Consider the following 9,809-nt stretch of genomic DNA (forward strand, 5'->3'; position numbering starts at 1 on the left):
GGGGCGCTGAGCGTTCCCCCTGGGACCTGGTGTCCCCCGATCTCCCGAAGCCCGCGCCCCACACGCTCACTGTTGGGGCGCAGCTGCCAGGCTTGTCTATTTGTTTGTTGTTTAAAGCAATCCTAGAGCGCGCGCTCAGCAGCATCTGAAGAGGATTGACGGGGGAGGGGGGGCAGAATTTCCTCCCAGGGAGCGCGTGAGGGGCATTCTCAACGGAAAACCAGACCGAGAGAGCGGTGACCAGCCCTCCTCAGATTACTCTCCACTGGCTCCTCCCTTGCTCCCCCCACCTCCAGATTTGCATAAAAAAGGCCAAGAAAACTCTGGCTGGGCCCCAGCAGCCGTTCACTCTGCTCCCCCGGGTAGGATCCCCTGGAGCTGTGCGCGGGCTTGCAGCACGAAGCCGAGCCGAGAGCGCGCAGTCCGGCCCGCGTCCGGCCTCTCGGCTCTTCTGCCGCCCCGCCCCGCCCCCCGTTTTCCAGGCCCCCGAGCCGCGCCAAGCGAGCGAGCGGGCCCGGGACGAGCTCGGGCCCCAGCCGCCTCGCGCTTCCCCGGCTCCGCTCCCTCTGCCCCACCCCCGGGGGTCGCGCGCCCACGATGCCGCAGGGTCCCGGCTCGCTGCTGCTGCTGGTTCTCGCCTCGCACTGCTGCTTGGGCTCGGCGCGCGGGCTCTTCTTCGGCCAGCCCGACTTCTCCTACAAACGCAGCAATTGCAAGCCCATCCCGGCCAACCTGCAGCTGTGCCACGGCATAGAGTACCAGAACATGCGGCTGCCCAACCTGCTGGGCCACGAGACCATGAAGGAGGTGCTGGAGCAGGCGGGCGCCTGGATCCCGCTGGTCATGAAGCAGTGCCACCCGGACACCAAGAAGTTCCTGTGCTCCCTCTTCGCCCCGGTCTGCCTCGATGACCTGGACGAAACCATCCAGCCATGCCACTCGCTCTGCGTGCAGGTGAAGGACCGCTGCGCTCCGGTCATGTCCGCCTTCGGCTTCCCCTGGCCCGACATGCTCGAGTGCGACCGTTTCCCCCAAGATAACGACCTCTGCATCCCCCTCGCTAGCAGCGACCACCTCCTGCCGGCCACGGAGGAAGGTAAAACTTTCCCCTTATTCCCCCCCGCCGCACCTCCGTTAAAGCTTTCTGCGGGGAGTGGGGGAGGATTTGAAGGCCTCTGCCCCACGTCTCGATGGTTCCCCGCCTGAGATGCCAGTCTCGGGCGGGGGCAGACGCTCTCCTCGCCCTCCTGTGCCGAGACAAATTTGAGACCCTCCCCCCCACCTCGACACACACACCCAAGCCTCTTAATTCCTTTCCCAGTTATACCAGTTGCTCTTTCTTAGGGACAGCTTTTTAAAAGAAAGAAACTGGACTGAAAGACATCTTTTCCTTATAGAGACGCAATTATTTTTAAAGATGCTAGCAGAGGGGTCGAAATTCTGAGCGTCAGAAGTGGTCTTGGGCGGAGGAGATTGTGGTGAGCGCCTGGTCAGAGGCTTCTCGCTCAGCCTCATGCAGCACGCTCTGAGCGCTGGGCAGGATTGTAGGCACAGCAGCAATCCTATACAGACAGGATAGCCAAAATCCACAAAACAGATATTCTTTTAAGGTACTTTTTGTTCTTTGCCGATTTGAGTTTGAGAAATAAAAGCAGGACTGGCTCTGAACGTGTTGAAAATTGAGCCCTGATTGTAACTGCCCAGGTGTCTAAGCAAGGGGTCATAAAGGGAATCTCCAGGAATCATCTTCTATCACAGTTCAGCTTTTATCTTAGGAGTGGTTTTAATTAACTGGAAAAAAAAAATCATGCAAAAGAGAGTTTCCCAGGTTTTTAGAAAATGAGGGGTGGGGGGAGTTCCTGTGCAAGAACCATCAAAGCGATGAAAACCTCATGGGCTCTTGATATTCCTTCTGAAAAGAAAACACATACAGTGTCTGAGCTGATTTAGGTCCTCCTGGAATAGATAGAAAGGGGGCTAAACTCACCCCTTCCAGGGCTCGAGCAGCTCCCTTTCAATCTCTGTTTTCCTACATCCATCGTTAAAGAAAACGCAATGTTGCTTAGCAATCTTTTCTGGCAGGCACCATGAGTGCGTAATCATCTTATTGGTTAGATTTCTAATTTATTGCAAATGTTTGGCATATTTCAAACATTTGTCCAACATACACCACAGACCAACCAATACAGGTTAGTAACATTTTATATACATTCCTAGAGCTCCTAATTGGAAATGTTTTATTTTGTTTGAGTGAGAAGAGTTAAGGACAGTTTTATGTGTGTTGCTTTTGTTGTTATTTCTTTCCACTATCAGCACCATTATATACTACCTTTCTCCCGAAACCATTTTCTTCCTTCAAAATAAAAGTGTATGGTCTTCGAAATATGCTCTGCCATTTTTCTGATTTGATAACTCTTCTATTGAGTTACATAAAGTTTTTTTCTGTGAAAATTCAATTTCATATTAAGGAAAATCAAATTTCACCTGAATTTTAAAGACAGCATTAGCACATTGTAAATGGGAGAAAGGGAGTATGTTTTCTTTTTTCCCTTTTCCCAAGAAATCAGACTCTTTTAGAAGAGTCTTAGTGTAGACCCTGATCATTGTGCAGGTGTGTATGTTCCTAGGTTTGGTCAGACCCCAGAGACTGTTTGCTTCAACTTTGATTAGCTTCAGGAAAAGCTTCAGGGTGTGTGTGTGTTTGTTTGTTTGTGGTTGGTTTGAAATGGCCAGAGAGGGGCAAGAAGAACCTCCATTGAGGACAGAAACAACAGTGAAATAAATAAATGCTGGTTAACTCAAGCATGAACTTGGCAGAAAGCACAAAGTGACAGAACCAATTAGAGCAGGCGGTTGTACTTACTGGGGTGTATTTCCAGGGGGGGAAGAGCCCTTCCATGACCTTTACACCACTGGCCACCTCTCCCTGTCCAAACTCAAAAATACCTTGAAATGAGAACTCGGCTAAAGAGCCTAGGAGAAACCGGCTAAACTGGTGCCTTGCAGCTGAGGAAGAATCTTTTGGGCATAGTTTGTGGCCATTTTTCAAAACTTCTCAAGAGTCTTTTGGTCCTTTCTCATAGAGGCTTTGAGAACAAACAGCTTTTTCAGAGACTGAGTTTGTCCTAGGGGTCAAGGAGGAAGAGCTAAAAAGCTGTGACCCATCCAGTTAACTGTGGCTACCACCTGCACGCTCTGCCTCCAATGCCCTTTCTCTTTGGGATACACCCTTTATTAAACAACATATGCGCATTTTTTGCCCATCAAAAAATGGCAGGCATGAGAGACTTCCATAGGAATGAGTGATCCTTTTATAAAGGAGGCAGAAGCTGGGGTCTTGTAGGACAATTGCTAGTCTTGCCTGGGTAGGCCCCTTTGAGCTGTTTACAAGTGCTACCTGCTGTTCTCTTTTAAGCAAACTTACTAACTTTTAACCTTTCCAGCTCCAAAGGTATGTGAAGCCTGCAAAAATAAAAATGAGGATGACAACGACATAATGGAAACTCTTTGTAAAAATGATTTTGGTAAGTAATACACCACCAACAACAAAAGATTTCTCATTCGGAAGTTTTATTTACCACTCAAATTTAAAGGTGCAAATCATTAAGATGTTTCTAGATAAAGGCTGGATAAAATACCATCGCCTTTCCTCCTCCTCGAAATCATCTAACTTGCTCTATCCTAGTTTCCTCCCTATATAACTATCTTGTATTGAGTTGTATTTTTTTAGGTGAGATTCATAGTTCTGTTAGGCAATAATCAAATAATGGGAATTATTTAAATTAGGAATTTTTCAATGGCACATTTTTCATTTCACTTTGGCTTTTTCTTGCCAACAAGCCTAATCCTGGGCCATGTTCTCTGACGTTTGACATATGCACCAGGATGGGAACATGTAAATATCAGCCCCCAGCAAAACACACACAAGGCATGAAGTTGGCCACAAATAAAAAAGGGCCAAACAGAAATATCCTTACTTTAGTCATAACCCATAATGCTTTACTCTTCTGTGTTCCGCCATGAGTGAATGTATCCAAGGCACTGGTTAACAATTGGGGGGTGAGTGGTCCTTAAATTTAAAAAGAAGAAATAAAGCTTAGGGATTTATTTTGGTAAGATACATGAAAGATGCTCTGATGACATGGTGCTGGGGGACAATAAATGTGTGTGATATGTTACCCAAGTTCCACAGAGTGTAAGTCACTACCCTTAAAAGGATATTATAAAAGAGGGTTGAGACTGCACAGACCTCCATCAGCACCTTATCTATTATCCTCAGGCCCCTGAGGTGAGAGGAGGAGTCCAACTAGACACAGGGATAAATGCTAAATTCAGAGTTGGCAATGGCCAAGAACTTTGCCCAGACTCCTGAGGCATTCTGGATTTCATTACATTCCCAAAACAGGCACCTTCTGATGTGTTTAAGTGGTTGGTACTCCTTAGAAGCATTTATTCAGGCAGAAGGCTGAACTTGTAAACAGATATGGTCCCTGCTCTATCAAACAATAGTGGACTGTAATAGATCTGTATTAATATGTCTACATCCTCAACAAAGTCCTGGAGACTGAGAAATCACTCCCGCTCCCACTACTGAGGAATGGCCTCCCAGGCCTGGTCAGGTCCTGGACACTCCAGGAACAATCCCATCACAGCTCCTTACAACCCCAGGTCTCTTCCAGGAAATGTCCTGGATTTAACCTTCGCTGGTCCCGGAACAGCCAGAGCCATGGCTTTAGGAAAAACTTCCCACTGCCAAGGAAGGGAAAAGAAAGAAGGCAACTCCGAGTCCTGGGCAATCCCTCCCCTCAGCCAAAGCCACCAATGGGATGATAGGGTTTCATATGTCTAGATTCAAATGTATACAACTCTCCGAGTAGCTGAAGGCCAGGCATGTTGCCAGCAGCAATCCCAAACCTCTAGGGCCTTACCAAAACGCCCTTCTTAGCTTCCATGCTACAAGATTTGATCAAGGGCAAGAGAGGAAAATATAATTTTAATACATTTTATATTAAAATGTATATAAAATATCATTCTCTTCTGATGGCTTATGTCCTTTGCACTAGATTAAATACAGATCTCTCTCCTGACTTCCATGAAAAAGTTGGTTATATCTTGGGGCTCCATAACAGTTGATTTAGGGGACACACGCACACATGTATTAACTGCTGGCTTTGTGGCTTATCTTACAGAAGACTGTCCTAAGGATGCTCTGTCAAGACCTGTGCCAAAAAGTGTGTGTGTGTGTGTGTGTGTGTGAGAGAGAGAGAGAGAGAGAGAGAGAGAGTGTGCTATTCCTTCTTTAGAGGCGAAAGCCTTTCAAAACTACATAGAAGTCATTACATTTAAGTATCACACATACAGATTCCTCATAAGCTTTGTTTTCTATTTCCCCCCATTGATTTTTGTCCCAAAAGGGATAATGAACCTGAATTGTGGGAAGTACATTATAGACTCCTTGTTTATGAGCAGTAATCCATAGTGCCTCTGTACTTTGGTGGAGTAATAGAAGGGTAGAAGGAACAAGGGTAGAAGTCTGATTTACTTAACATCGCAATCTCTCCCCACTGCCCTCCTAAGTACAAGGCACACATTTCAGTGGTGAAGATAGAAAGGCCCGAACTATACGCAACCTATGCTGAATCGGAGAGCATCATCCCCTCTGCCTCCTACCACATCCTGCATCCACATCCTCCAGGGCAGAAAAGTTACTTTGGGGCTTCGATTCCCTGTATTTGGTCCTAGCTGAAAATCTAGGCAGGAAATGCCTGATGTTTTTCCATGGTATACTTTTGCAAAGTTGGTTATTTTAAAGCTAGAAAAATATGACTCATAAATCTTCCCTCTGGTTAAAAGTGATGATTTTTCTGATGTTTGGAGTTCAAAAATGTTTGAACTGACCAGGCAAAATTTCACACATGCTCTATCTTTGCTATAGGCGAGGCTCACAGGCAACATAGGATCACTTGTCTCATGTATCATCCCCACCCCCACCCCTTACGCAGAGGCTTCAGGAACATGTGACATTTCCAGGTGTCTTATTCCATGAGTTAAGTCTCAGAAACCCTGAGAACTCAATACTATATATAGTTTAAATGAATATCAGACAAAATAATGATAGGCCAAGTCACAGCATCCTTGATTTACCTCGTTGAGCATCAGTCATTTCCCAGGTGAATGAAAAAGCCATGCTTAGTCAAACTCCCTTTCTAAGAAAGAAAGAAACCCCCAAAGCAGTTACACACACAAAAAAAAGCTCTTCCTCTACTCCATCAAAGACAGGAAGTTATCACTAGCACATGATCCATACAAAACGATTGTCAGTAGCACCAAGGGTCTTGGGACACATTACATACAGTTGGGTGAGTTAATGCTCAAACCAGGACAAGAAATTGGAAGTTGCCTTATGAGACCACAATGGTGTTAGAGGAGGAGGTTTGGGGATCAATGATCTCAGAACCAGATTCATTCAGGGCACCTGGGTGACCTCGTGTGAGTCACTACATGTTACTGGATCTCAGATTCTTCATGTATCAACAAGATATTTTAACTGGATGGTTTCTTCCAACTTTAAAGTTCTATCCTTTCCCTGCCTTCATGGATTCTTGAAATGTAATTCCAGCATATATATTTGTAGGGTTTTCTTTCCCAAAGCATACTGTTTATGACTATAAAATGTGTCTTTTATGTAAACCACTTACTTTTGGTCTTAGCATTCTAATGAGTCTAATATCCATTTTGGAAACAGTACATATATGATCTGTAAACGCCCTGGCCTTGGACAGGCAAATGATAGCATATGAGGATGAGGTCTTCAGAAAAACACTTTTACAGCTAAACATGTGCTCTTAAAAAGAGTCTTGGATATTTTTCTCCTAGTTACTTTAGCAAATCAAATGCAGCTGTAAGATCAATTCTTCCCTGTAGTCTGTTCTTTAGAAAACAATGATTGTGTGATATAATTTCCTTACAGGTTTGTCCAAAAACCTCTCCAACGTAATAAATTGAGTTTAAAGTTCACGGCCACAGAAGGATCATGTTTCACCTAAGAGTCAGGCATTTCTTTTCATGCTGACATTTCCAATAGGGGAAATCGTGTGTTGAGAGTACAGACCACATGCGACCAACATGCAAACTCAGAGCAAGGAAGGAAAGTTGAGTGCCACGAAGGGGGTTTTGAAAGGATGGCTAATTGGAAACGAAGTGACTGGCAAACCCTTTGAGGCTTTAGGAATGGAGCCACCTGCTGCCCCCAGCCCTTAATAGTCTCACTGGCTCTAAGAAACCCTTCTTCCGTCCCCCCAAGCCACGTCACACCTGTATGGGGGGAGGGAGGCTCCCGATCTATACAGTCCTCCATTATAACTGGTGTGATTCCATCTCCTCTTGTCTTGGTAGCACTGAAAATAAAAGTGAAGGAGATAACCTACATCAACAGAGATACCAAAATCATCCTGGAGACCAAGAGCAAGACCATTTACAAGCTGAACGGTGTGTCCGAAAGGGACCTGAAGAAGTCAGTGCTGTGGCTCAAAGACAGCTTGCAGTGCACCTGCGAGGAGATGAATGACATCAATGCGCCCTATCTGGTCATGGGACAGAAACTGGGCGGGGAGCTGGTGATCACCTCAGTGAAGCGGTGGCAGAAGGGGCAGAGAGAGTTCAAGCGCATCTCACGCAGCATCCGCAAGCTGCAGTGCTAGTTCCGGCGGCCCAGGTCGCCCCGACAGGCCGGCTCCAGGGCTCGGCTCACCATTTCCGCTCCGAGGCCTCCACTCTCGTGTCCCAAGCACAGTCCCAGCAGCTCCGGCCCCATCCTGGAGCAGCGTCCCCTGCCTTTTGCACATTTGCACCCCCAGCATTTCCTGAGTTATAAGGCCTTAGGAGGCCTCAGGAATGGATAGCTGTTTTCCACATAAAGGAAAAAACCCTAAGTCTTGTAGAAATAATCAAACTAATAAATCATGCATATTTTCGAGAAGTTTTAAAATAGCTCACTTTAAAGCTAGTTTTGAATAGGTACAACTGTGACTTGGGTCTGATTTTTTCCTGTTTGGTTTGGGTCACCTAATTTTCACTTTATGCTGATGTTGCCAGAACATACAAATAGCTTTGTTTTTGTAAGAGGCCCAGACTGTTGCAGGTCACAAACCCAGCTGAGATAAAGCTCAGCATCTCTCAGCTCCAGCCTGAGACTCGGGGCCTGCGTCTTATAACAGTTCACTTGTCATTTTACACCCTTGTCGGGAACTTACGACTGTAGCGTGTATTGCATTTCCAGGTAGATACTTCCATTTATAAAAAGCACATTAACCATCATAGCATGATTCCTTCAAATAAAGGGCACCACAAATTTTATAAGTGACCTGAATACTTTAAGCTTTGTTTAAAACATTTTTTACTTAATTTTGCAAATTAAACCATTGTAGCTCACCTGTAAGATACATAGTAGTTGACCTTAAAAAGTTGTAAAAATATTGCTTTAACCCACACTGTAAATATTTCAGATAAACATTATATTCTTGTATATAAACTTTACATCCTGTTTTACCTACTCCTTGTCTTCTGTCTTGTCTTCTTAATAGAAAGAATTGGGAAGGGAGGTGTACAAGAGCGACCACCTCTTTCTTCCTAGGCCCAGTCTTTCCACCGTTTGAAGTGGCTGTTCCTTTGACTCAGAAAGTGTCTCCCCTCTATACCACCCGGCTCCCCGTGCCTCCCATCTCACAGGTTTCTACTCTGCGGACCTTGAGGGAGGCAAAGATTTGCAGACTGCAAAGGACTTACCTGCTCTGCAGTTTGGTTGCAGCTATGTAGCAACTCTAAACCCAAGATTCATGAGCTCTACAGTTGTCTTTTTCAAGAGATTTTTATAATGACAGAGAATAACCATTGCAGAAGTGTTAGTTCCTCCCCCCATGTAAACTAACCCTCAGATAAAGAGCCATGATTTGAAGAGTACCCATTGGAAGGCAGGGAGGGGGTAGTGAAAAACCAACATTAGGAGAAGGGGACCTGCATCCATAAAATATCCATCCAAATGCTTCATGATTTCGGGACCTCCGGAGAAATTCTATTAAACACATGAGAAAACAGGCTCAGAGGACTTGGGCAGCATTGCTCATAAGAGGCAGAGCCCAAGCTGACACTAGGCCGTTCAAACAACAAATTCCATCTTCTATCCAACCTAGGAGTGGATTATAGAAAAATGGTGATGCTCATCTATTAAATATTTATTGAGCATCTGCTATGTGGCTGGCCCTGTTCTAAGTGCTGGGGATAAATACATTAGTCCTTGTTCTTATGGAGCTAACTTGAAGGAAGAAAATGAATACAATTATGTATTTATAACTGGTAAGTTCTATGAAGTATAAGTACAGGCGATGTGAGAGCAAGGGTCTCCAGCAAATTTGAAATGTTTAGTGGCTTCCGTGTGAAGCCTTTATCTGATGGCATTTTATCAATTTACTTTAAGAGTCACCTAAACATATATCCATGACCTCTCTCTAGCACTTCAAGTTTCTCTGGCGCTGCAAGTCAGTACCTCCGACTGCCTGGGCTACACAATCTCGGCAGTCCCTTTCATGTTCTTCTGGGTTGCCCCTTGACTCTGCGTCTCATCTGAATCCACAGACTCAAGACACAACCCTCTTCCTACAAGGCACCCAGGGAATAGACTAGAAGTGGGCACTCATGGATCAAGGTCAACTCTCATTCTCAACATTTGAAACAGGAAACTACGGACGCTGGAAAAGGCAAAAAAGGAAAAAGAAAAAGAGAAAATAAAAGACAAAAGAAAGGAAATAGTAAAC

At 45.2% G+C, this 9,809-nt stretch overlaps 1 protein-coding gene across 1 annotated transcript; it reads left to right on the forward strand.

Annotated features, from left to right (window-relative positions):
• Positions 1-325: 325 nt before the first annotated feature.
• SFRP2 (secreted frizzled related protein 2) lies at positions 326-8,552 on the forward strand. Its single transcript, XM_039875922.1, has 3 exons — positions 326-1,096; positions 3,444-3,524; positions 7,396-8,552. Exons 1-3 carry the CDS (start codon positions 598-600, stop codon positions 7,698-7,700), a joined length of 885 nt encoding a protein of 294 aa, XP_039731856.1. The 5' UTR covers positions 326-597; the 3' UTR covers positions 7,701-8,552.
• Positions 8,553-9,809: the final 1,257 nt, after the last annotated feature.

The sequence above is a fragment of the Pteropus medius genome, unplaced genomic scaffold, assembly GCF_902729225.1.
Source record: "Pteropus medius unplaced genomic scaffold, Ma_sr-lr_union100, whole genome shotgun sequence".
Taxonomy (NCBI): Eukaryota; Metazoa; Chordata; class Mammalia; order Chiroptera; family Pteropodidae; genus Pteropus; species Pteropus medius.